Source organism: Callionymus lyra, chromosome 7 (assembly GCF_982586985.1).
Source record: "Callionymus lyra chromosome 7, fCalLyr1.hap1.1, whole genome shotgun sequence".
NCBI classification, from domain to species: domain Eukaryota; kingdom Metazoa; phylum Chordata; class Actinopteri; order Syngnathiformes; family Callionymidae; genus Callionymus; species Callionymus lyra.
The window spans coordinates 6,713,613-6,741,362 of NC_141824.1; the positions used below are offsets into that span (position 1 = coordinate 6,713,613).

The following is a 27,750-nucleotide window of genomic DNA, read 5'->3' on the forward strand; positions in this document are numbered from 1 at the left end:
CATTATATTACAAATGCATTGATATTTAAAAATACAAGACAATATTTGCTTTATTTTTAGTCATGTTTGTACTGGAATGGTTCTAACCATCTGTTTTTATTTAACAAAATAATACAGTTAAAGAGTTTATGTTACAAAATTTCTAAACTGCTAATAAATGCAAGTCAAGTGTCGTTTAAGCTAGTTTTTAATTGCATGTAAATCTCCAAAAGGGAAATATATTGAGAGGTGCAGGCTTGTTAAACTGATATATAGATATAATATATATATAAATATATATATATATGAGTCACTTGACAACATTATTTAACCTAATAACTATGAATTATGAATGAGGAGCTAATGAGGCTCATAAACATTGTTGCTAAATTGCTAATGAAGTTATATTTTATTTTACACACTAGCTTACAGGCAATATTTGAAAAGCACTGCAGAAATACACTAGATAAACAAATACATAAATATGGCTGATATGACAAGATTACTAACGTTTTTTAATTTTTTTTATTCACCCTAAAACATGACTATTGACATGTGTACCAATTGTTATTATAGTTACTTATTTAACCAAGTAGCTGAGTGTGTAGAAGCTGTTGGATGAATCATTTTATCATATTTGGTTGTTCAAGTAAAGCGAACAACACACAATTAAATGTATATGGTATTGTCTTTTTCAACATTCCATTTATATTTATGTTCATTATTGGGTCTCACACACACACACACACACACACACACACACACACACACACACACACACACACACACACACACACACACACACACACACACACACACACACACACACACACACACACACACACACACACACACACACACACACACACAAAAGACTAAGAGCACACAGACGCGGAATGGTTGGAAAAAAAGCCACAGGATGTTTGGGAAATGTTGCGTGTTGATCTTTACCTCCCTCTGACCTCGGTAAGCACTGATCACGAATCAGATCCTGTATAGAATCAACATTTGTGTTACTATTATTATAGATAAATAGTTTAAGGAAAGAATATACAACGTCGGATGAAATCATTTGAACATTCATCCATTTTTTTCAGATGCAGGCAGAACCTCTGACTACTTGGTTTCACATTCTTACATCAAAAATCAAGTCATTTATATCAACAACTGTTGCATCTCACATCAATGTTGACAGGCTCGATGGTGTTGATATGGACGTTGGGTGCGGACGACGAGCGGTCCCGCTGCCCAAACTGGTTACGGTGGTCTTCCTCATTGGGCCGGAAACTAGGTGGGATGGGTATGGACTTGGACGGGGACACAGTGGCGTGGCATATGGATCTGGAAAGGTTTGAAGCCATCAATAAGAGAGAGCACAGAGACGAACACGCAGAAAGGGAGAGAGCGGGGATTACCCTGTGGAGTCTGATGGGGGGAGTGAAGGACAGACTTCGGACACGGGGGTCGTCCCTTCTGAAGAAACTTCCTCCTGAGTGAAGGGGTGGTGCTCGAAGAACTTGGAAACTAGCAATAAGCTTGAACCACAAAAGAAAATGTTATTAAAATCAAGTTTAAATGAAGGTTTTTTACTGAATGTTATCCTGCTTATATATTAATCTATAACTGCACACATGTTTATAGATGCATCAGGTTAGAAACAATACTTTCTTTATATTAAATTGTTAATTATTTAGACGCGCTTAAACTGACCATGACCTCAGTGAAGAGTCAACACTTTAAATCACAGCTTAATTTAAGATTTTGTAGAACTTCTCAAGTGACACAACTTACTGTAACTGGTCGTAGTTGACACACATAAGAGGAACCTCGGTGCTGCAGCGCTGGTGGAACTTGTACCCCCATGTCTGGCAGCGGAACCCCTGGAAAAGCAGCTTCCTGCAGAAGTCGCAGAAGGCCAGAGTGAAGAAAGTCTTCCTCACCTAAAACTGATCAACTTTAATGCCTAAACAATTTAGAGTCATGAAGATGGAGGAGAACTTAGGTCTGTATCTGATGTGCTGATAAAGTACAATTTATAATAATAATACCTTTCATTATTAGTCATTATTATTAATGATTTGAACTGATAAACATGTACAGACTCCAGTCAAGCTGGTTTTTTACTAACTAACTAGATTCATATCATATTAAATATAAGGAATAAGTTACTAAGACTCATTGGACAGCAGGTGGCAGTGTCATTTCAGAGATTGCTTGCACGACATTATAATGTTTAGGTTTCATATGATACAACTTTTAAAATACATAATGGAATATAACAAAAAAAAAAGTGTACCTTGCTACAGACTTTTGTGTTTTTAGTATTAATATGGAACCTTGCAAACATAAGTGAAGTCAATCGCTCACACACGACTGACCACAATGCATCTGATTACAATAATTCAATAATGCTGTTTCACTTTCAAGGGACACAAACATGTTTTCAATACAAAAATAAACCTTTACTTTGGGATACTTTTGTGTTTTTATGTGTGTAATTCATTGCTTCTTGGACAGATCCGTTTAGTCTGTCAATTTCAACAAAGACTAAGACATATGAGCTTCAGTCTTTACATTAAAATGAAAATACTTGTTTCTTTTTGTTAAAATTAAAAAAGACAATTACAATAAAGCTTTCCTTGATAGTTTATTGTCTTGAACACAACAACCACTCTGATCATATTCCTCTCAATACTGCACAAGGAAGTAAAGAAGGATCATCAATGACAGAGAACATATGAAGTGAATCATTATTCTCTGTCTGCTTCACACTCAGGAAGGAATATCACAACTCTTCATCATGGTTAGTGACACCAAACACTTTACAAACACATTTCTTAAGTTAAGAACTATAGAAATGATCCCTGAAAGTATAGTCTTAACTTAACTCTGCACCAACATCACACTCCATCCTCACACCAAACCATTACAGTGACGGATGCATAGTTTTTGAATTTTAAAATGTTACTGTCATTCATTTGATTGCAAAGAGATGAGACTAGAAAACATAATTGTAGTTTCATAGTTTATACACAACATGTATTCAAAATCACTACGTTCAATTCCATAATTCATCTAAACTGTGATTATTGATCACCATGACATTAAAACAACTATATCAGGTTATTTTATTATGCATTACAAACAATTGTAAACATTAAACAATATAGTTTAATACAAGGGAAAATACATTTGAACAAGAGTTGTGTTTGATGTTAAAATGAAAACGTTTTTTCAATTATTAACATTCTGACTTAGGTGAGCGACTCACAGCTAGGGGGCGATCTAGGTGGATTGTTGTGGTGTCCTCTTCCACGCTGCAAACAGAAAGCAGTTGAGTGCAGTGAGGGCGTGACACACAAGTCTCATAGAGGCACACCTGACTGGTGCAGGTGCTCGGGGGGCGGAGTCAAACATCCACACTGGGCGTCTCACCACACCTGTCCAAATGTGTCGTCAGTGTTGCACATTTGAGCTCTGGCGGGATCTAAGATGGCGGCACAGGTGTGGCGTGAGATCGGCGTCTCATGGTTGTGTAACCTGATGAAGTTTGACTTGAGAGAAGCAGGTCAGAGAGCAAACCTCCACAAACACATTCAGCCGACTCAGCAGGAAACTTTGAATCAAGTTTCTACATGTGAATTGTCGGCACAAGCTCTTCTGGATTTTTCTTCTACACAAAAGTGGACACAACTTATGTGCACCTGTTCAGCACAAGACGAGTTGATCAAAGCAATACAGTCATATTTAGGACATGAGTTGATCAGGAAACAGAAGGAGAGGTCAGAGATGTTGACCTTTCATAACAGCTGCACAAATGGATTCTTTCTGAGCCTCCACTGACCCTCAATGACAAGTGACTTTACTGAACATTTGGAGTCCAAACACATGTGGACGTTTTCTGTCCATTTATTTGAAGATCAAAACACACAAGAAATGAAGCAGCAGTTCAACTATGTTTGACAAGATTCTTCACCTCTGACATCACAACTGACGCTTCATTAACTAGTGTCTACACACCAGGAAGAAAACACACAAACTATTACATGAACACAAAACTGTCTGTGCGTTTACTTGATGTGTAAATACATGTGTTTGTTATCTTTTTATTTGTGTGTGCGCCTATTTTCAGGTTTGTTCAACTGTTTTCGTGAGTGTGTTTGGGCATGTGTGCCTGATTTTGTGTGTCAGTACCTGTTTTTAGACTCTGTTTGTCTGTATATATTTTCCGTGTGTGTATCATTTTGTCTACAGAGACATCTGTGTGTGTGCGTTAGTTATTGTGTGTTAGTGCTTTTGTTGCGCCAGAGAAGCATGTGTTTAAGTATTTATGTGTGTGCATTTCTGTGTAGTAGTAAAGCACGTGTGTGTGTTTATCATTGTGTGTGATTGCTTTTTTGTGTGTGTGCGTGTTTGTGCATTTTTTGCTTTGGTAAAGCATGCGTGTGTGTGTTTGCAGTTGTTTGTGAGTGCACTTTTGTGTGTCAGAGATGCATGTGTGTGCATCCTTGTGTGATGGTGAAGCATGTGTGTGTTTGTGTGTGATTGTGTGTGATTGTGAGTGAGTGCATTATTGTGTTTTAGAGAAGCATGTTTGTGAGTGTTTGTGTGTGTGCATTTATTTGTGTTAAAGTGAAGCATGTGTGTGAGTGTTTGTGTGTGTGAGTGTATTTGTGTGGTACAGAATCGTGTGTGTGCATTTATCTGTGTGTGTGTGTAGTTTTCATAACGGCTCAGATCACATGACATCCTGATGTGAGTTTCAAACACATTTCCAGTGAAGGAACAAAGATCAGCAGCTCTGACGTCTGCAGAGTCTCAGAAGAAAAAGACGTTTCTTGGTCGATTCCTCCTGAAACACGGAGACAGAAAAATGTATCAACTTGTAAAATCATGCGTGAAGTGAGTCTTGAAGAAAAGTGACAATTATCATCCACTGACTTTAGTCTCTGTCCACGGGCGGATCCTTCAGATGGTCCAGCTCCGAGCTGGGGGCCGCTGTAAGATCACAAACCCTGTTAGCTTGTGTGCTTCTCACCAGCAGATGAAACTAGTGTCAACACTGATGCTAGCATGCTAGCACTCTGTCACATGGTCAACATCTGAGCTGAGACAAGATCATGTACTTACAAGACGAGTCAGAGTCGCCTGAAATGGAAAGAAAGAGGACAAATTACACCTGAAGAAGATGAACATGGAAGAGTTCCTCTGACCTCTTCTCAACTCTGCTGACCTTCTTTGACCTTCTATTCTTTCTCTCCAGTATCTGGAGATGATCTGGATCAAATCACAAACTCTCACCTTTCTTCTTCTTCTTGTAGATGAAGTATCCAACCACTGTGAGCACCAGAGCGGAGGCAGCGACGGCGGCCATGATGATGTACAAGGTCAGGAAAGTCCTGGCTGTGGATGGAGAGCAAAGTAAGTGGAGACATGATCAGGTGACCAGTGTTAGAGACGTGGTGGGGCCTCATTCAGCAGATCCATGCTGACCACACCTGGACTCTCATCTGGATGAAAGAAACCTCTGGAGACACCAAGAAGGTTCTGAAGACTCTTACCGTTGGTCAGGATGTTTGACGGATCCAGTTTGGTGACCACGTCTTCCGGAATGCAGTCCAGTTGAAACACACACTCGTACCTGGACCAGTCGTCAGACGGGAGTTTCAGGTCCACCATGTTCTGGAAGGTTCCGTCAGGGTTGGGGAGGATCTCTCCGTGTTCCACGTCCTCGTGCAGCTCCTCTCCGTCTTTGGTCCAGAACAACATGGCTCTGTCGGGGTAGAAGCCTGTAGCGTGGCAGGTGACCGGAGAGCTGGCTGTCTTCTGGAGGAGAGACACTCGTGGACGCTCTGAAGGGAGAGACACCACACTTCAGAGAGAAAGTCAAAGGATGGACAGAGAATGAAGGAGAGGAGGAGGAGGGAGGACAGGGGTGGAGGTGAGGAAAAGAAGATAAGAGGAGAGAGAGAGAGAGAGGACATGAGGAGAGACAGGAGGGAGAGAAGGAGGAAGGAGAGCAGAAGGAGAAGAAGGTCATGGAACTACCTGTTCTCATCAAGGTTTTGCTCCCAAACTTCACAAACTTCTTCAGTTCATTTGGACATTGCTGGGTGTAATAGAACTGACTATATTTCTTCATGCCTTCATCCTGGTCCAACTTGTGTTTGGTGATGACGGCCTGAGGACTCGGAGCGACCCAGGTCAGAGTCTGAAGGTCAAACACGATGAAGTCTTCTCCATCATAGCCGTGCTGTTCATAACCTTTGACCTCTCCAGTCTCATCGTCCCACTCACAACCCCCCATCCTCTGATTGATGTGAACACCTGAGAGAGAAACCAGAGTGAGACCTGATCTACTCCACTGTTTAATACTCCACTGTGATCTACTCCACTGTTTCATACTCCACTGTGATCTACTCCACTGTTTAATACTCCACTGTGATCTACTCCACTGTTTAATACTCCACTGTGGTCTACTCCACTGTTTAATACTCCACTGTGGTCTACTCCACTGTTTCATACTCCACTGTGATCTACTCCACTGTTTAATACTCCACTGTGATCTACTCCACTGTTTAATACTCCACTGTGATCTACTCCACTGTTTCATACTCCACTGTGATCTACTTCACTGTTTAATACTCCCCTGTGGTCTACTCCACTGTTTAAAACTCCACTGTGGTCTACTCCACTGTTTAATACGCCACTGTGGTCTACTCCACTGTTTAATACTCCACTGTGATCTACTCCACTGTTTCATACTCCACTGTGATCTACTTCACTGTTTAATACTCCCCTGTAGTCTACTCCACTGTTTCATACTCCACTGTGATCTACTCCACTGTTTCATACTCCACTGTGATCTACTCCACTGTTTAATACTCCACTGTGATCTACTCCACTGTTTTATACTCCACTGTGATCTACTCCACTGTTTAACACTCCACTGTGATCTACTCCACTGTTTAATACTCCACTGGGATCTACTCCACTGTTTAATACTCCACTGTGATCTACTCCACTGTAAATACTCCACTGTGGTCTACTCCAATGTGATCTACTTCACTGTTTAATACTCCACTGTGATCTACTCCACTGTTTAATACTCCACTGTGGTCTACTCCACTGTTTAATACTCCACTGTGGTTTACTCCACTGTTTAATACTCCACTGTGATCTACTCCACTGTTTAATACTCAACTGTGATCTACTCCACTGTTTAATACTCCACTGTGATCTACTCCACTGTTTCATACTCCACTGTGATCTACTCCACTGTTTAATACTCCACTGTGGTCTACTCCACTCTTTAATACTCCACTGTGGTTTACTCCACTGTTTAATACTCCACTGTGATCTACTCCACTGTTTAATACTCCACTGTGATCTACTCCACTGTTTAATACTCCACTGTGGTCTACTCCACTCTTTAATACTCCACTGTGGTTTACTCCACTGTTTAATACTCCACTGTGATCTACTCCACTGTTTAATACTCCACTGTGATCTACTCCACTGTTTAATACTCCACTGTGGTCTACTCCACTCTTTAATACTCCACTGTGGTCTACTCCACTGTTTAATACTCCACTGTGATCTACTCCACTGTTTAATACTCCACTGTGGTCTACTCCACTGTTTCATACTCCACTGTGATCTACTCCACTGTTTAATACTCCACTGTGATCTTCTCTTCTTCTCTGAACTTGTATGATCTACTCCAGTTTCCTCCTCTGATCTACTCTGTATACAAGATTGATGGTTCAGGATGTAAAAAGGTTGAACATGATTCAGTTTAAGGTCAAACATTGATTTTAAAGACAACAAACCTCCAGTTTGGTTGAATCTCTGTTTTACTATTTCAATGTTGTTCTTGTGGACCTGCTGTTCATTATTTAAGATATTTGTGTTTCTCTCCCAGTACTGAGGATCATCTGCTGTGACCTGGATCATCCAGTCTTGTTTGGGTACAAATCTCCTGGTGTTGCTGTCGTAGTGTTCCACTTCAACTCCGTCCACATAAGTGACAGAAACAAACTCTGGGAAGTTTTTAACTCCAGCAGACGCAGTGTAGAAAAACTGCATTGTGTGAATCACTGTGAGACACAAAAACAAAGTTTAGATCTTCTCTGGTTCTGATGACACAACGTTGTGATGCAGCAGAACAATCACATCTTCTACAAAGACAAAGAGGTGAAGAACAGAGGGACAGTCAGCAGTGACACAAAGTTCACGTCCACACACGGACACCAGCAGAACATCCTTCACACTTCACTCTCCAAGAACCCTGGCTAACTGGGACACAACTATAGAAGAAGAAGAAGAAGAAAGAAGAAAAAACGATTAATATTAATAACAATCTGAAATGTAATAAATATTTATAATAAAACAAATAAGGAATAAAGAGAATTAAAAGAATAAATGGATGAATTAAGAAGAAACAGGAGCAACAATGTTGAAAAAGATCAAACAACTAAATTGAAATTGTTTTTAAAAAACGCATAGATAATAAAATATTAAAACCAAGTTCATGGAACAAATCTAAGAATGATTGATAGAATAAAGATCATTGAAGGACATTAAGGTTAATGATGAACTTAAATAACATGAGTTTATATCAGTTTATAAATAACATGTTTCTGAAGATTACTGTTCAACATGATTGTAAATGTTTCATTTAGATATTTTAAGTCCAAACACAAGTTCAGAGCAGCTGCTTCACTGAGTTGCTCCAATAAACTGTGAGATGTGATAATATGTTGAAGTGAGCTGAGCTACAAGGTTGTCTGAACATGCGCACTTAAGAAATGCGACACTTTCTTTGTTTTTATTTCCTCATTTTAGTTCATGATAGACTTGTTTACTAAAGTCAAATCAATGAAAATTGTAAAAGCTCTTCTTGTGAGTCAATGAATCTCCTGATGGCAGCATCGTTTAAAAACAAGTGATCAGCTCATGAAGCAAAACTCTGGAGTCACTTTCTGTTCAGCGTCAAACAAGTTCCTCCGTCAATCAACAGAAGTGACTCAACAGCGCCACCAGGTGAGCACCTGACATTGAGCTCGGATCTACTTTTCTGTGTACGACTTCTTCACGGTTCTGAGATGAAAAGTGAATCAGTGAAACACTTTGACTCCTCTGAGAGTGAAAAGGTCATGAAGGTTGTAGTGAAGAGTATTTGGAGAAATAAAAGGTGACGCAGGTGTGAACACATGAAAGTGGAGGAAGGAGACTCACTCGCAGTTGAGCTGTGGATCCACACAACAAGCACAAACAACACCTTCTTCATCTTCAGCTCTTTTCTGGAGACTAGGATCCAACAAGTCTTCAGGTCGACGAACGAAGTACAAGTGAAAGTAAACAACAGACGCAGGAAGAAATATCTGAGCCAATGAGGATTCAGTGTGACGTCACGTCCAGATGGAAAGTCAAAGTAAACCAAACATGTTATTACGACTATTTTCTGTGACAAAAACTCCACTTTAAACTTTATTATTATTTCTTAGAGTCGTTCTTCTGAACCTTAAAGTCACGCAGAATGTGAACTATGGAATACCAGGAGTGTCAAATTAAAGTGAAGAGAAATAAAAGTGGATTGAATTGCTTTTTATTTTGACATACGATGATTTATATGTATAAACGTTATTTCCTTCCTTTCTATTCTCTTTTATTCAGAAAAGAAGTTTTTCTTAAATATTACTATGAACGTAAAAAATAAACGAGTTTTTTGTGGAGACGAGAAAAGCTTCTAGTTCCCTCTAGTGGTTCAAACATGACATTGAGCTCAAACAGTAAATACATTTGAATGATTTTCAGTCATTTTCATCAATTCAAGAACCATTTTTATCATTATTTTACGGACAGACTTTCTGTAGTTAAAAAAACACTTGAACTATCTTCAGTTCCCTCCTGGTCAGTGAGCTCTTGGTGCTCTACGATCTCTCCAACATTGTATGGTCTCACAGGAAGTAAAACTGCCTGTTCTTGGTACTATTTACCCACAAACCTTAGCATGAACTGGCCCTCAAAAGTAAACCTGTCAGAGAAAGTAAAGGTCTCAGGCAACAGCAGGTTGAAAGTGGGGATATAAGCAGTGGAGAAAATAAAAAAAGTAACTTTCAGGTTGAATTATAGAATTAAAATATATCATTTTTACTTAAAGTATACAATATTTGATTGTTTTTTTAGTTGATAAATCTCATACAGAAATAAAGTTGTGTGATGAGCTACAATATTTAACTTCATCAAAATGTCTTTAAATCCATTTTAATTAACATTTTCAATCAGGTTTTGTTTTTACACACAAATAAATGTGATCAGTATCCGTTCATGGTGATTGTCCTTATCTGCCACAATGATTCTTCCCTGACTGAATATCTTTTGAGCGTGTTGTGTTGAGTCTGTAATGCTGCCAACAAAGTTATGAATCTACAAGTTTCCTGACACACTTCGACTAGAAATTGTTCTTGATGATAGTTTATTGAAAATAATTCTTCTCACTTTTGTTTCTTTGTCAAGATGAAACATTAAACATTTCCACATGGTTGGTTTAAACACTCAATGTGAACATTTTGGTGCATGTGTTGAACTTTCATTTGGATTAATATGTAAGTTCACAGTATTGAGGGGAGGAATATGATCAGAGTGTTGGTTTTCCATTTTAAAAGTGTAAATATTGTCTCATTCTGCACTTTGTCCAGGACGAGAACACAGTCTTCTCTTTCAGTCAGACAAGCCTACTCTTGGGATGAAGGTTTTTGATCATCCATTGTGCCGACCAAGGCTTTTCTATGGTTTTCCACCAGTGTTTCCTCTTTCCTCTTGAGAACAGTGAGGCTCGAGGGTTTGAGGTTGATTTTAGTGGCACCAGAAGCTCCAACAAATCACTGGTTCCTCAACTGGTTGGCTCTACAACAAACTGAAGAAATGCTGACTCTGCTCTCTGTTCTAATGTTGACCACAAACTGTTCTTTGTACTGTAGTTGACAGAAATAAATAATATTTTACTCAACATTATTCATTAAATGACATTTGTTTCTTATAATATTAACTTTACTCCATGTTTTGTAATAATGTAGGAACTTACTTTGAAAGCTTTATGGTTCATGTGTTTGATATAAACATACATTTCATGTTGTGTGTTTAATAGTGATGTGTTGATGAAGACAAATGAAACAGTGTCATGTTGTTTAGAGGTCAGTAGGTGGCGCCATCAGTTTAAAAATGATGTGATGTTTCATTAGAAAAATTGTTCAAAACAATAGAGAATAGTGCAGAGACCGCCATCTAGTGGAAAAATAATGACACTGCTTCATGAAGAATACTTACAAAGTATATTATTAATTGACATTTGTTTATTCTAATATTGACTTTACGACGTGTGTTTTTTAAATAATGTAGAAACCTAGTGTAAGGAAATGACAACTTTACTGTAATCAATCATCTAGATTTAACACACATTTCAAATAGTCACTTGATTAACTGATAATCTTACATATTTAATTCATATTAAATAATCCTATTCTTGCATTGCATTCACTTAAACTAAACTCAGGTTCACAACTCAAAGGCCGAGGTCACAAAGCCTTGCACACACAGAAAGATTAAACAATCCCAGATTCCAGGACGTCTGGACACCTGTCTGAGAATTCACTCTGAAGGACACAAGTCGCTGGGAACAGATTCTTGAAAACAACAACCTTCAGTAAGTTTCCACTACGATCACGTGCGACCGGCCATCTTAGAATCAAATGTTTACACTTACTGACCAATCCTACATTCACATTTGACTAGAGGCGTTAACCTGAATATTCTACTATAAAGATCCACCATTTTGTCTGATCTTTGCGTTCTGGCATTCGAAGACGTCTGCGATAGATCTCTCTGCTTGCTAGCGCCCGTGTTCACGTAAGTTTGTCTCTGACTTTTGCATAATTCACTAAACGAGCATTTTTCTTAAACTCATCCATGTGTCTGTCCTTCATTCCATCACCACGTACGAGGCTGGGGAGGGGTCGGTTCATGGGAACACAAAAACCCCTAACAACTTGGTGCACGTGACCCTTGGCGTGGACTGATGGTTTGAAGGCCTTTTCGATTCCGAGACGAACTCTGAGCTGATTGTTCTCCAGGCAACCAGGCGCGCCATTATACCTTACTTCAAGAATCAGGTGAGAAAGATTTTATCTTATTTTCTACATAGATTTTATAATCTATAATCTAAAATTAAGTTTATATTTGGTTAGGAAAAGATTACATATATATTTTATATTAGTTTTGGTTGCCTGGAAGAATAAACGTAAGTCTCTGGTTCTGTCACAAATTTAGATTATATTTCTCAATAGTGCTTTTAAAGCTGATGCTCGTTTTTGAGGTATTGCATTGTCTGTTGCTGTTTGTTGTTGTATTAAGTGTAGACGACATTATCGTGTCCCGGGAAGAAGAAGCATCGTTGAAAAAAGGAAAAAAACGTTGATTAGAATTTAAGTTGAATTGATAGGCAGAGGAGACGGTTACACGACCTGGTAACCCTTGAGAATTCTGAGTAGGGGTGGAATATAACCGGTTCCCTCTACGGGGCATCTGACGTTTTTCCAGATTCCTAAACTAGTTAGGATGCTTGGCCAATGGGTGATTATAGTAGACGTACTTTTTCAGTAAGCCAAGTAGCTATCATTAATTTGGGGATGTGTGGGATTTGAGCGGGTCTCTCCCAATATCCTGGTCTGAAGACTCTGCCAGCCGGTGTGTAGGCCAGTTAGATCTCATTGTGTTTCTGTGTCGAGGGGCTCCACAGGTATTTGGCAGTATAGTTAGGGCTAGTTAATTTTTCCGAACAATCACGGTGATGGATAAAGTCTCATTGATGATTAGTTTAGAGTTAGTTCGACGGGGGTTGAAATAGAATGGATGAGTTGAGCGGTCTCCTATCCAGGGTGTTTTGAAACTGATTACGGATCGAGAGGCTCTCCAATCTGATTTCGACACTTTAGACACGACAGGCTGGTCAAGAGTCTCGTTCCACGTAGCATAGTGTGTCTCTCTGGCCTGTTTTGGTAAAATACTGTTGTCGTCGTATTGTCATGACATATTGTTCTGTTAAAATTGTCTGTGTCTGTATGTTTGTATCTTTTGAATAATTTTTTCTCGCTGCAGTACTTGTTAAAATTATCATTCATTTGTGTGAGATCTCTGACTTTCTGTGACTCAGCTGAGAGTCCAGGTTCGTGTGTCTTTGGACACTATCTCTTGCTGATAAGAACTGCTGCTTGGCAGACTTGTCTCTTTAGCTGCTGCAAGTACGAATGAGCTCCGAAAGAGTTTTTCCTTGTTGGTGGGAGTGGTTTCGCTTGGAGGTTGAACTTTTAAGACTTCCTTCTTTTCCTCACCGACCCTCCCGTTGTATTCATGTCTTCTTTAAACACACATTCTTACGTCATCTTGAATTCTATTCACTATTGGGTTTGATTACTTAATTGAGGTATATATGAATATATACAGTTAATTACTGGTATAATTGGTTTAAGAAGAAAAACAAACCAACTCACATTTCAATTTTCTCCTTCTTCTGCTGTGTTCAATAACAATAACACAATTGACATTGATTGTTGGCACAGTGTTGTATGTATTAATGATCTTGATCATCCTCTCTTCATATTTCACATTGTCAATTGATCAACTCACAATTGGTCACATTGAGTGTAACTTGGTTGTTTTGTGTTGCTAATACTGCTTATCTAAAACAAGTGTGTCACTGACTGCTTGCACGTGTGTACGTTTGTTGATATCTAGTTCCTGTTTTCTCTTCTTCTTCTCTCAATTTCTGATCTTTGGTGTTGTATTTGCTATGCTGCCCCCTGCTGGTTTGCTCTTTGTTTACTTCCTAATTGACTTTTGTTCTGACTCAATTGGTGTAATTATTTAATTATTGATTAATTGAATCAATTGCAGTTTATTCTGTTTTCTTAGTTTTTCAATTATTACTTTAAATACATTTTATTATTTTAACAATTAGTCATAAATTATTCCATTTTATTTTTATTTTTATTTTTTATTATTATTAATATTGTAGTTTACTATTTGTTTTATTTTTATTATTATCTCGGATTTTATAATATTTTAATTAGTTAATTGAAGTTTTGGTTCTTAATTTAGATTTTTAAATTCTTCATCTTTTATATTTTCATTTAATTTTTTTTTGATAATCGCTTCTTTACTTATTATTATTTTTAGCATTATTATTAATATTATTAATATAATTATTAATTTGTTCTATTCATTTATTGACCTCCTCTTTTTTAAGACAAAAGTAACTTTTACTACAGGTGACAAGTTAAAGCTCCTGACAGGGAAGAAAATAAGAAACTTTAAACTCTGTTTTTTAATTTAATGGTAAATCTTATGAGTAGGTTACTCACATCAATGATTTCTGAGAATTCATAATAAATAAAATAGTTAAACAAAGTGCTCTTATTGAGCTCTTGAGCTAGCTTGATACAGCTAATTAAGATTCAAATTAAAGACTTGAAAGAGCTTCTCTAAAAATAGAGATGATGATAGTTCTAGGGTCCTATCATAGCTCCCTATTGGCCACTGGCTGGAGTGCATGGGTGTGGCAGGAGAAGAGGACGAGGGGATGGAAACAAACAAAGAATTTTGGTCAACAATGGCGCATCTTTGGCTTTTACTCCAGGAACTTTGGTCCAGTTCCCTAACACTAGTTTGAAAGTATTGTGGTGCATGTGTTTGATTTGTAAATACATTTCAAGTTGTGTATTTAATGTGAATCACACAGTATCATGTTTGTTCAACTAAAATAAAAAATCAACCATCACTATAATAGTTTGTGAGGTGTGAGGATGGAGTGTGATGTTGGTGCAGAGTTAAGTTAAATTAAGACTAAGTTAAATTTCTATAATTCTTAACTTAAGAAATGTGTTTGTAAAGTGTTTGGTGTCACTAACCATGATGAAGAGTTGTGATATTCCTTCCTGAGTGTGAAGCAGACAGAGAATAATGATTGACTTCATATGTTCTCTGTCATTGATGATCCTTCTTTACTTCCTTGTGCAGTATTGAGAGGAATATGATCAGAGTGGTTGTTATGTACAATACAATATATGAAAACATTTGTATATGTTAATCTACATCTCTACTGTCTCCTTGAGCAGATACATACAACTCTCCACTGGAGGTAGATGCTCTTGCTCATTCATTGTGGTCACTTTAATCTTTTCCACTACAGTGTTTCCTCCTCCTGCTCTTGAGGAGAGTGAGAGGTTTAAGGTTCATTTAGTGGCTCCAGCAAAAACAAGCCCTCATCTCTGTGACAGACTGCTTTGACCAGAAGAGTGGTGAAGGTCTGATGAAGCTTCATGAAGCAGTGTCATTATTTTCCACTAGATGGTGCTCTCTGCAATATTTTCCTTTGTTTTGAACAACTGTTTTAATTAAACATCACTTTGTTTTCTTCTTTCGTTTAGACAGTATTTATATTCTTACACAATTGACACCAGAGAGTTTAGTCTGAAGAATTTACTAGTTTACTGTAAATCTATTGAATTCCTAAAAAATCAGGCATCCTGGAGAAAAAAGTTCTGTTCATAAACAATGCATTTATTTATCTGATTAATTTCACAACAAAGTTATCAGCAAAAATATATCTCAACAACCATATCAGTAATAGTTGTACGTGTGTTTAAATATTCAGGTTTTTAACAAAATACAAACACATATCTCTACTAGTCTCACAAATCAATGAATCTGACAAATAAAAGTTTCTGCTTCTGAATCCTTTAAGCAGAAATGATGCCAAACTTGATGGTTTGTTAGAGCAAATGAATCCTAAAGCTTTAGTTAAGGATGAACTACTCTAATGGAAGTCTTCAGTGGTTCATGAGGCTTAATCTCACCATTACTGCTAAACTCATAAAGGTTTAACATTTAGTTGTTATGAACCAACAACCACTCTGATCATATTCCTCTCAATACTGCACAAGGAAGTAAAGAAGGATCATCAATGACAGAGAACATATGAAGTGAATCATTATTCTCTGTCTGCTTCACACTCAGGAAGGAATATCACAACTCTTCATCATGGTTAGTGACACCAAACACTTTACAAACACATTTCTTAAGTTAAGAACTATAGAAATGATCCCTGAAAGTATAGTCTTAACTTAACTCTGCACCAACATCACACTCCATCCTCACACCAAACTATTATAATGACGGTTGAATCTGGGTTTTTTTTCATTTCACAGTTTATAAACAACATCTATAGAAAAACAACAGGTTACCTATGTAACCTTGGTTCTACAAATGATTGTGACACTCTCTATAGGATGATTCTATGGATAACCTCTCTTGGCCCTGACTCTGAAAAAGAACAAAGCACTCACCACCTCTTTACATGTGACCTGCACTGAAACACACCAGCAATATATTCGTGCCTCTGACTTTCTTCACCGTCCTCAACTAGCAGACAAGTGGACACACTGGACAGAGTAGATGAAGATTCATCCACTCTGGACCAGAGTGAAGGGGTGGGTAGAAAGCCCAGAAGGAGACCACTCTGGTCCTCACAGTGCAGGTATGAACCTTCTAAAGAAAGAGGGTTCAAACATAGCATGACAGTTGCAATCCGTCTGATGGACAAACCAAACATGTCATCAGTACAATTAGCTGACACTGACGTGAGCAGCAGAAGCATCTTGAGGGACAAAATGTCCAAATGTCATCTGAGGCCAGAGTCTCAGTGGTCCATGAAGAAAACACTTCAGCAGTGGTAAGTAGTGATGGTCTGATGAAGCTTTATGAAGCAGTGTCATTATTTTCAGAGAACACTAGATGACGGTCTCTGCACTATTTTCTTTTTTTTCAAACTTAAGTTTTATTAGAATTTTCCACATTAAGGCAAACACACATACATCACAGAAAATAAAAAACACAAAACAAAAATAAAAAAATAAAAATGGGGGTTGTTCATGTTTCTTACATGCATCTTTCAATATATAAAGTACACACTGATACAGTCCAAGTATTTCACAGGTGTCGTTGTTGTGTAAACAGACTCCACTTTTTCCATTTTTCTATAAATTTGTCTTCTTGTGTCCTTATCCTGTGGGTTAAAAGTTCCATTTCAAAAACTCCTTTGACAATGTGAGTCCATTCTTCCACTGGTTTTCGTATTGTGCCATTTTTTGGTAATGGCCTTTTTAGCGGCTGCCACTAGTATTTTAAATAAATATTTGTCTTCCTTGTTTACAATGTTTGAATTTAAGCCCAGGTACAAAATTGAACATGCAGGTGGAATATTATAGCCCAAGATGTTTTCAACTGCTTCATGCACATCCTTCCAATATTTCCTGATTTTAGAGCAATACCAGAAAACATGAGCATCGACATTGACTTCGTTACAATCTCTCCAACACGACTGGTCCGATGACAGTTGTCTGCTTTTAATTTTTGGTGTAATGAAATATCTTATTACATTTTTCCAGCAGTGTTCCCTCCAGATACGAGAAGATGTCGTAGAATGCTGCGTCTTCCAAATATGTGACCATTCTTCTTGACTTATACTGATATGGAACTCTTTTTCCCACTTTTCCTTTACATCATTTGTTGTCTTTCCCTTAGTTTCCATCATTTGCTTGTATAATGTTGAGACAATTTTACACTTCTTGCCGTTATAGGTTCCAATCAAAGTTTGGATTATACCATTTCTGTTTTCATTCATGTTTGGTTTAATTTGTTTGTCATAGAAGTCCCGTAATTGTAAGAATCTAAAGTGGTCTCTGTTATTTAGAGAGTATATTTGTTTCAGTTCTTGGAAGCTCATCATTTTGCCATGTTTTGTGTCTGTGCATATTGCAGTTAAACCTGGATCCACTGCCTGAACTGTAAATCCAGATTATTTGGAGTGAAATTTTTATTGTATGCTATCCAACTGAATATTTTAATTTCATTTTCCAATTTGTGTTTTCTGACCACCTTGAACCACATTTCAAGTGTGAATTTACTTATTGTATCTAATTGGTTACTATATTCCTTCATGTTTTTTCTGTCTCCAATTAGACTTCGAATTTCCTGATCTCTACATTTTTCTTCTAGATTTTTCCATTTTGCGTCAAAGTGTTGGTCACACCAACTTATAATTGGTCCTATCTGGGCCGCAAGATAGTATCCTCTCATGTTTGGTAAAGCCATCCCACCTCCCTCTTTACTAATCTGTAAGGTTTCAAATGTTACTCTCGGGTTTTGTCCATTCCATATAAATCTAGAGAACAATTTGTCCCACACTCTGAATAGAATCTCTGGTACCTCAACTGGTAATGCTTGAAACAGGTAAAGTAATCTAGGTAGGATGTTCATCTTGATTGTATCTATTCTTGAACTCAAATCCAGTGTAAGGGGACCCCACTTTTCTAGGTCAGTTTTAATTTCTTTATGTAGTTTGCTATAATTTTCTTCAGACAGTTTCTTGTATTCCTTGGTCAAGGTGACCCCTAGGTATGTTATTTTTTTGGCAAACCAATTTGTGATTAATATTATTTTGAGATTCTCAGATGGAGTAAAATTCATTGCCATAATTTGCGTTTTTGCTCAATTTAATTTGTAGCCAGAACAGGAGCCAAATGCTTCCATGTGTTGTATTACTTTTGGAATACTAGTTTCTGGTTCTTGTAAATAACATATTATGTCATCTGCAAAAAGTCCAATAATTTGTTTTTCGTGATTCATTTCTATACCTTTAAGTTCCTTGTTTTGTCGGATTGCTTGGGCCAATGGTTCGATACAAATAGCAAAAAGAGTTGGTGAGAGGCAACAACCTTGTCTTGTAGATCTTTCTAAGGTAATAGGGTCTGATAGACTAGCATTTATTCTTATTCTTGCGGTCGGCTTTTGATTGAGCGATCTAATGCATCGTATTGCTTTACTATTTAGTCCAAATTTCTCTAGTACAAGATACAGGAATGACCAATTAACGCAATCAAACGCTTTTTCTGCATCAAAGCTTATGAGGACAGCTGAGATGTTGTTACGTTCCACATGATCTATTACATGCATAGTCCTCCTAATATTGTCATGCGTTTGACGGCCCTTGATAAATCCGGTCTGATCCTCATCAATTATCTCTGTCATGAATGTGCTGTATCTTTTTGCTATGATGGAAGTGTAAAGTTTATAATCTATGTTTAATAATGAGATCGGCCTGTCGTCTTCACACTTCTCACTGGTTTTCTTTTTTGGGATAACTGAGATGATAGCTTCGCTCCAAGACGGAGGAATCACACCCTGTTCAAGAGTGTAGTTAAATGATGTGTGTAGCATCGGGGTCAGCTGTTCATTGAATGTTTTATACCATTCAGACGGTAAACCGTCACTACCTGGTGATTTATTTGATTTGAACCTTCCAATTGCTCGCTCTATTTCCACTTTTGTTATCGGTGTTGTTAGGAGGTCATTTTGCTTTGTGCCGATGCATGGTAGATCTAGTGAGTTAAGAAAAGTTTTGATTTGACTTATGTCGGCAGAAGGTGGTTGTTTATACAAATTCTCATAATAATTTCTAAATTTAGTTTCTATTTCCTCTAAATCAAAAGTGGCTTCATTTGTTAAAGCATCTCTAATTTTATGAACGGAGCGGTCGATCTGCTGTTTTTTAAGTCTTCTTGCCAAAAGTCTCGTTCCTCTTGACCCCATCTCGTAATATGACTCTTTTAAATACCTAGTTCTTTTTTCTACTTCTGAATTTAATTGTCTTTTTATGTTATCCCTGGTTTCTTGTATCTTTGGAAGTAGAGTGGGGTCCTGGCTGTTTTTGTGTTGTCGTTCTAACCTTAGTCGTTTTTCTTTCTCGTCCTTATATGCTGCTTCTCTTGTTTTTTTCAGTAAAGAGCACTTTGCTATAATATTTCCCCGCATAACTGCTTTAAGAGCATCCCACACTATTGCAGGGTTAACCTCACCATTTTCCTTTTCTTTTTGATATGTGAAAATATCATTTTTGATTTCTTCAACTATTTTTTTCTTGTTCAGAATACCAATATTCAACCTCCACATTGTTTTTTTAACTTGTGATTTTAGTTTAATTTTGAATATTACTGGGCTGTGGTCAGATATATCCGCTTCTCCTATTACACACTGTTCTACTTTGTAAAAATCTTCTTGATTTAGAAAGAAATAGTCGATCCTTGCATAGCTTCCGTTAGGTGCAGAGTAGTGTGTGTAATCCCTGTTTTTTGGATGTAACCTTCTCCATAGATCCATCATACCGTAGTCTCTTAACATGTTTTTCATTGTTTTTGTAACATGGTTCATATTTCTTCTATTGTTGGATGGATCTAATGTACTGTTTAATACCACATTGAAGTCTCCTCCACAAATAAGTGTCCCATTCATTTCTGTTACAATATTGTCAAATACCTGTATATATATACACCAATTATTATCTTTTATATATACATATATATACTTTATATGTGTATATATAAAATATAATAATATAACAACAACAACACTTCATCAATGCTGAGGCATTATAGAGCCCTGCATGAGAGCTTGGAGACCAACGAGACAATTGAACCAACGTCAGGCAAGCTAGATGGCTTCTTTCAAATTCATTTATTTACTATACTACTGTTTGTTATTTATTTTATGTGGTCACTTACATGCAGCTTTTCTGTTTTAGGAAGCAAACTCTGGCATCGTTTAGATGCCACAGTACAGCAGACCAGGCCGAGGAATGAAACGGTTGATGCTACGGTGGCGGTGAAGACCTACCTCAACGAACACAATATTCCTAGAAACGAGGACCCCCTACAGTACTGGGCGAAATGTAAAAATACACACCCATCTCTCTTTCAGCTGGCCATGAAAATACTGTGTACCCCGGCTTCATCCGTCCCCTGCGAAAGGATTTTTTCCAAAGCCGGGGAAATAATCAGTAAAAAAAGAAACCGGCTAAAGCCCAGTACTGTGGGAAAATTCCTTTTTTTTAAATAAAAATGAATAATTATTAAAAAAAAACAAGGTTGTCAAGCACATTTTTTAATATCAGAATCATTTGCGCACAAAGATGCAATGCTCCCAATTGTCCACATGATGGCATGGTCGTGCAAATGAAGCCTCACGAGGCTTTGCTCCAAAGATGAACTACTCGGCTGGGAGGCTTCGGTGCTTCATGAGGCTTCATCTCGCCATCACTACCATAGGATGTTTATATTAAACTTTGACAGAACCAACAACCACTCTGATCATATTCCTCTCAATACTGCACAAGGAAGTAAAGAAGGATCATCAATGACAGAGAACATATGAAGTGAATCATTATTCTCTGTCTGCTTCACACTCAGGAAGGAATATCACAACTCTTCATCATGGTTAGTGACACCAAACACTTTACAAACACATTTCTTAAGTTAAGAACTATAGAAACGATCCCTGAAAGTATAGTCTTAACTTAACTCTGCACCAACATCACACTCCATCCTCACACCAAACCATTACAGTGACGATCCAAAGGTGACCTTTGTGTTGAAGGAATGGCTTCATAAAAATCATTGTAAGGACCTGGAGTCTCTTAGTCAGTCTCCAGATCTAAACCTCATAGATCACAGATGTCAAATCAGTCCAGAAAAGTGCTTGTTCTTTGTACTGTAGTTCACAGAAATAAAGAATTTTTTACTCAAAATGATTCAATAAATGACATTTGTTTCTTATAATATTGACTTTACCCCATGTGTGTGCAAGCTTTATGGTTCATGTGTTTGATATAAACATACATTTCATGTTGTGTATTTAATAGTGATGTGTTGATGAAGCCAAATGAAACAGTGTCATGTTGTTTAGAGGTCAGTAGGTGGCGCCATCAGTTTAAAAATTATGTTTCATTAGAAAAGTTGTTCAAAACAATGGAAAATAGTGCAGAGACCGCCATCTAGTGGACACTTAAAAATAATGACACTGCTTCATCAAGCTAAGAAGTACAAAGCACTTTCAATACTTACAAAGTATTTTATTAATTGACTTTTGTTTATTATAATATTGACTTTACTTTTTGTGTTTTTTAAATAATGTAGAAACCTAGTTTGAAAGTATTGTGGTGCATGTGTTTGATTTGTAAATACATTTCATGTTGTGTATTTAATGTGAATCACACAGTATCATGTTTGTTCAAATTAATGAATGCAGAAGAAAAATAATAAATACAAAATCAACCATCACTATAATAGTTTGGTGTGAGGATGGAGTGTGATGTTGGTGCAGAGTTAAGTTAAGACTATACTTTCAGGGATCATTTCTATAGTTCTTAACTTAAGAAATGTGTTTGTAAAGTGTTTGGTGTCACTAACCATGATGAAGAGTTGTGATATTCCTTCCTGAGTCTGAAGCAGACAGAGAATAATGATTGACTTCATATGTTCTCTGTCATTGATGATCCTTCTTTACTTCCTTGTGCAGTATTGAGAGGAATATGATCAGAGTGGTTGTTGGTTCATAACAACTAAATGTTAAACCTTTATGAGTTTAGCAGTAATGGTGAGATTAAGCCTCATGAACCACTGAAGACTTCCATTAGAGTAGTTCATCCTTAACTAAAGCTTTAGGATTCATTTGCTCTAACAAACCATCAAGTTTGGCATCATTTCTGCTTAAAGGATTCAGAAGCAGAAACTTTTATTTGTCAGATTCATTGATTTGTGAGACTAGTAGAGATATGTGTTTGTATTTTGTTAAAAACCTGAATATTTAGGGGCGCTGTTGAGCATAGCAATGGAGTAGACATGTTTTTTGGAGCTCCACAGAACGACTATATAAAAGTAATTTTTTCAGCGCACTTTTTGGAAAACATTCCAATTTTACCTTTGCTAAACCATATGCCTAAAAACGGAAACTTTGAAATGGCTGGTAAATCAAGCAAAGGTGGGCAAACAGCGACTCAAGCCACGAGGCCTTCGCCTTCGACGCCGACTTTAGCCCCGAGCTCCATTGAAGTAGCTTTCCTGAGAAGGAGTGTCTCCGCACCCGACGCGTCGGTCACTGAATCGCTCAAGATGGAACTACTATCTTCGGTGCGCAAGGATTTACTTGAAATCCTTCAAACAGAAGTTGGCGCAGTGTTGGAAAGTGAGATGGCGGTGATTCCAGCGGATATTGGTGCAGCGAGAGCGGAGCTCAAAGAATACAGGTCGACGATCAACTCTGAACTCTGACCTCTGAACTCTCCGCCATGAAAGCTACGGTGAAGGATGTGGAAGAAAGTTTGTCAACGTGCACGGATGATGTTGTTTCACTCAAGAAGGAGGTGAAGCGGCTCACGGGGGTCGTGGACCAACTTCACAATAAATGCGAGGACTTGGAGGCGAGGTCGCGGAGGAACAATGGAAGGATCGTCGGAATCCCGGAGACCCGTGAATGCAACACCGAGTCTGTGTCCTTCTGCAGCCTTTGATCTGAAGGACGCTCCTGGACAGAACCGTCTCTCCCCGCCTGGATCTACAGAGGGACGCCGGTCAAACACCATCATAGCCCGCGTTCACTACTTCCAAGACTGTGAAAACATCCTGAGACTCGCTCGGATCAAACAACGCATCAGTGTGGACGGAGTCAGCATCTCAGTGTTTCCTGACCCGACAAGTGTTGCCAAAGCACGCGCGGCGTTCAATGACGTCAAGAGTCGGTTTCGTGGAGTGGACGGGGTTCGCTTCGGATTTGCTTATCCTGCCCGCTTCAGAATCACCTACAAGAATGTGGAGAAATCCTTCTACTGCTGCAGAGGCGCGAGTATGTCAACAAAAACATCAGTGGAGCCTTAATTGTATTAAGTCAAGTTCTGTTGGGGCCAACTTTAGCTTCCTGAGCGTGTTAGTGCAGATACCTTTTATGGTAGGTTTATTTGTTGATGTTGTTTTTGTTTGTTTATGTTTACTCCATACAGTTACAAGTGTATTTACACCCATGTTAAAATATGAGTCACAACCCACTGTCTTTAGGTTCAACACGTTTTATAAGCTGGAACGTAAAAGGAGTGAACCGAAACACTGGTGATTGCTCCTGATGATAAGGTTCCAGGGTTGAGTCAGTACTTGGGTGACTTAGGTCAGTCTGTCAAACCTGGGTGTTGTATTTGATAAAGACATGTCTCTTGTTCAACACTGAAGAAAACTGACCAGAAACTGTTTCCTTCAACTGAGAAAAATCTCTAAACTTAGGAAAATGTTGTCGGAACATGATCTGGATCTTATAATCCATGCGTTTGTTTCTTCTCATCTGGACTATTGTAACAGTTTGTTTTCATGTCTTAACAAGAAGGATCTTGTCTCGCCTGCAGTTGATTCAGAACTCTGCAGCGAGAATTCTAACCCGCTCTAGTAGAAGAACTCACATTTCTCCGATCCTTAAAACTCTTCACTGGCTTCCAGTTTCATTCAGGATTAACTTTAAAATTCTGGTTCTTACTTTCAGATCTATTCATGGTCAGGCTCCTCCTTACATCACTGATCTGATCCAGCCTTACACCCCAGCTCGGGCTCTGAGGTCTGTGGATCAGAATCTACTTATGGTTCCACGCACACGACTCAGGACCAGAGGAGAGAAATCTTTTCAGGCTGTTGCTCCTAAGCTTTGGAACGATCTTCTCTCTCTTTGCTCTTGATGGATCTACTGACTCCTTTAAGAAACATCTTAAGACGTTTCTATTTGTTCAGGCTTTTCCTTGAATTTCTCGAACTCCTGTGTTGTTCTCAGTATTATCTTGATCTTTAAAGTATGTACTTTTTTGAGTATTGTTTTGATTGTTTAAGTGCTTTGTGACCCTGGTCTCGAAAAGCGCTATATAAATAAATATTACTTACTTACTTACTTACTATTAAGCGTAACAAAGCTCTTACACACCTGAAGTCATTAGGTGGAGAGATAATGTTCTTACAAGAGACACACTTACGTCCAGAAGAACACTCAAAGTTAAAGAGGGGATGATAGAACATCACTCTGATTATGGGGATAGGTCAAGAGGAGCTGCCATACTTATTAGAAAAGGAGTCTGTTTTCAACTAAACAATTTCATATCTGATAACAAGGGAAGATATATCATAGTCGTGGGTAGATTGTCTGGAACTGAGGTGGCACTAGTTAATGTTTATGGCCCTAACTGATCCTCACTTCTTCTCTAGACTAATAGCAACTATTCCAGATCCTAACAAATATAACATCATTTTAGGAGGTGACTTTAATCTCGTACCTGAGCCAACGTTAGATAGATCCTCCACTAAACTTCAAAATAATTGATCAAAATCAGCAAATACAGTAAATCTCATTAAACAATCTTATGCACTTACTGACCCCTGGAGGAAATTAAACCTCACTACCAAACAATATTCTTTTTTTTCACATGTCCACCAATCGTTTTCGAGGATAGACTTTTTTCTGATAGACAACAGAATTTTGCCGTGTGTAACAAAATGCCAATACCACAGTATTGTGATTTCCCATCATGCACCAGTCCAACTGGACATAGCATTTCCAGACAGTGCACCAATTCAACGCACATGGCGTCTTGACCCGCTCTTATTGTCAAGCAAAAACTTTCAACATTTTCTCTCGGATCAAATTGATTTCTTTCTTGACATCAATATTACTCCCGGGATGTCCTACACTTCAATCTGGGAGGCACTCAAAGCTTATCTAAGGGGACAAATGATTTCATTTTCAGCAAATGTCAAGAAAGAAAGAACTAAACGCCTCAATGAGATACAGCAGAAATGATTACAATTAGATAAAAAATGTGCATCTCAGCCTAATCCGTCCTTATTCAATGAAAGACAATTATTACAAGCCGAATACAATCATTTAACCACTGTCCAAATTGAGAAACTCCTCCTGAAAACAAAACAAACCTACTATGAACACAGTGACAAAGTGGCTCGACTACTGTCACCAAATCAAACAATCGGCAGCAAATCGTATCATTTCTGAAATGAATACAGCTGAGGGTTTGACATCTGTACATCCACAAACTATTAATGACCAGTTCAGAACATTTTATCGTGACCTTTATACCTCTGAGACTTCTGCAACATCATTGGAGATTGAGGACTTTTTAGAAAATATGCAAATTCCCCAAATGAATAAACAAGAACAATCTGTTATAGACTCCAGAATAACAACAGAGGAAATAACTCTAGCTATAAACTCAATGCAAAGCGGAAAAGCACCTGGTCCAGATGGATTCCCACTGAATTTTATCAAATGTTTTCAAATAAACTTTCACCTATTTTAAGTCAATTATTTGAAGAAACACGTATAACTTTAAAACTACCACCAAAAATGAATCAGGCAACTATTACAGTTATACCTAAAAAAGGAAAAGACCCGCGAGAATGTGGCTCGTACCGTACCTTACCTTACCTTACCTTACCTTACCTTACCTTTCCTTACCTTACCTTACCTTACCTTACCTTACCTTACCTTACCTTACCGGCCCATAAGCCTTCTCTGCTGCGACTATAAAATTCTCACTAAAGTTCTGTCTCGTCGTCTGGAAACAGTGACCAAAATAATCCACCCTGACCAGACTTGTTCTGTGCCAGGTAGGCAATCTTTCTTTAACATGCGACGTTTACTTAATATTTTATATAATTCCCATTCCACTGAAATGCCAGAAGTTGTTATCTCACTTGACGCTGAAAAAGCATTTGATCGGTGGAGTGGAAATACTTATTTACAGTGTTGGGAAAATTTGGTTTTGGTTGGAACTTTATATCTTGGATCAAAATAATCTATTCCACACCAGTGGCTGCAGTACACACTAACTCAATAACATCAACGTATTTTAAACTTTACAGAGGAACAAGACAGGGTTGTTGTCTCACCTTTTCTTTTTGATTTAGCTATTGAGCCTCTGGCTCTGAGGAAAGAGGAGGAAATCTTTGGAGTGTTGAGGAACAAGGAAATTCATAAATGTTCACTATATGCTGATGACCTTTTGCTCTATTTGTCTAATCCAGTTGTTTCAATACCTGGAGTTATTGAAATATTAAAAATATTTGGTCACATTTCAGGTTACAAATTACATTTTTCAAAAAGTGCTGTATTTCCAATCAATGATCTGGCAAAATCAATCAACTATAATATCTTCCCCTTTCAGTTAACAAACAAATGGACCTACTTGGGTTTAAAGATTACACATGTACACCAAGATTTCTTCCACAATCACTTCAAAACTCAGTTTGAACCAAAAATGACCTTTTAAGGTGGAGCCACTTACCAATCTCATTAGCAGGAAGGGTGAACACTATAAAGATGACTGTTCTTCCCCGTTTCCTCTATTTCTTTCAAATGATTCCTTATTATTTACCCAAATCTGTTTTTAAGGAACTTGACAGTTTAATTTCTGCATTTATATGGAACCGATCGGTGCCAAGAATGAAAAAATGTTTTCTGGAAATTCCAAGGTTGGAGGGAGGACTTGGTCTTCCTAACTTTATGTTCTATTACTGGGCAGCAAATGTGTGCAAATTTGCATTTTGTGTTGGTGCATGGCGGGAAAAACGAGGTCCACTTTGGGCTAATTTGGAAATAAATAATAATAATGCCATTTCTCTGCTAAGTGCTACACTACCAATAGGCCAGCACCAGATCTCCAACCCTGTTGTTAAAAATTCTATAAAGATTTGGAATCAATTTCGGAAACATTTTAATTTAAAAGATTTGAGTACATTCTCTCCCTTATTGAATAACCATCTTTTCCCCCCATCCGAGATGGAC

General features: G+C 37.9%; 1 protein-coding gene, 4 non-coding genes and 1 pseudogene across 5 annotated transcripts; 2 read left to right on the forward strand and 4 right to left on the reverse strand.

Moving 5' to 3' along the window:
• Positions 1-2,646: 2,646 nt before the first annotated feature.
• LOC148074939 (small nucleolar RNA U3) lies at positions 2,647-2,859 on the reverse strand. Its single transcript, XR_015711924.1, has one exon. It is a non-coding gene; the product is annotated as a small nucleolar RNA U3 (small nucleolar RNA).
• A 1,258-nt stretch (positions 2,860-4,117) lies between these two features.
• On the reverse strand, positions 4,118-8,072 carry LOC148074940 (class I histocompatibility antigen, F10 alpha chain-like). Its single transcript, XM_087795084.1, has 7 exons — positions 7,812-8,072; positions 6,028-6,306; positions 5,541-5,831; positions 5,281-5,382; positions 5,110-5,127; positions 4,921-4,977; positions 4,118-4,831 (listed from the first exon to the last, which is right to left on the reverse strand). The coding sequence occupies exons 1-6, from the start codon at positions 8,065-8,067 to the stop codon at positions 4,922-4,924; spliced, it is 1,002 nt and encodes a 333-aa protein (XP_087651210.1). The 5' UTR covers positions 8,068-8,072; the 3' UTR covers positions 4,118-4,831; position 4,921.
• Positions 8,073-14,882: 6,810 nt separating this feature from the next.
• LOC148074941 (small nucleolar RNA U3) lies at positions 14,883-15,081 on the forward strand (annotated as a pseudogene).
• Positions 15,082-15,944: 863 nt separating this feature from the next.
• LOC148074942 (small nucleolar RNA U3) lies at positions 15,945-16,157 on the reverse strand. The gene has a single exon (XR_015711925.1). It is a non-coding gene; the product is annotated as a small nucleolar RNA U3 (small nucleolar RNA).
• Positions 16,158-21,229: 5,072 nt separating this feature from the next.
• LOC148074943 (small nucleolar RNA U3) lies at positions 21,230-21,442 on the reverse strand. The gene has a single exon (XR_015711990.1). It is a non-coding gene; the product is annotated as a small nucleolar RNA U3 (small nucleolar RNA).
• An 818-nt stretch (positions 21,443-22,260) lies between these two features.
• On the forward strand, positions 22,261-22,473 carry LOC148074944 (small nucleolar RNA U3). The gene has a single exon (XR_015711995.1). It is a non-coding gene; the product is annotated as a small nucleolar RNA U3 (small nucleolar RNA).
• Positions 22,474-27,750: the final 5,277 nt, after the last annotated feature.

What these genes read in the sequence shown, in the direction of transcription:
- LOC148074940 (XM_087795084.1), bottom strand. Translation starts at nt 8,067, where the DNA reads ATGCAGTTTTTCTACACTGCGTCTGCTGGAGTTAAAAACTTCCCAGAG. An exon ending in CAAAACCTTGATGAGAACAG is followed by an intron (nt 5,832 to 6,027) that starts GTAGTTCCATGA and finishes CTCTCCCTTCAG; the next exon opens with AGCGTCCACGAGTGTCTCTC. An exon ending in GTCAAACATCCTGACCAACG is followed by an intron (nt 5,383 to 5,540) that starts GTAAGAGTCTTC and finishes CTCCATCCACAG; the next exon opens with CCAGGACTTTCCTGACCTTG.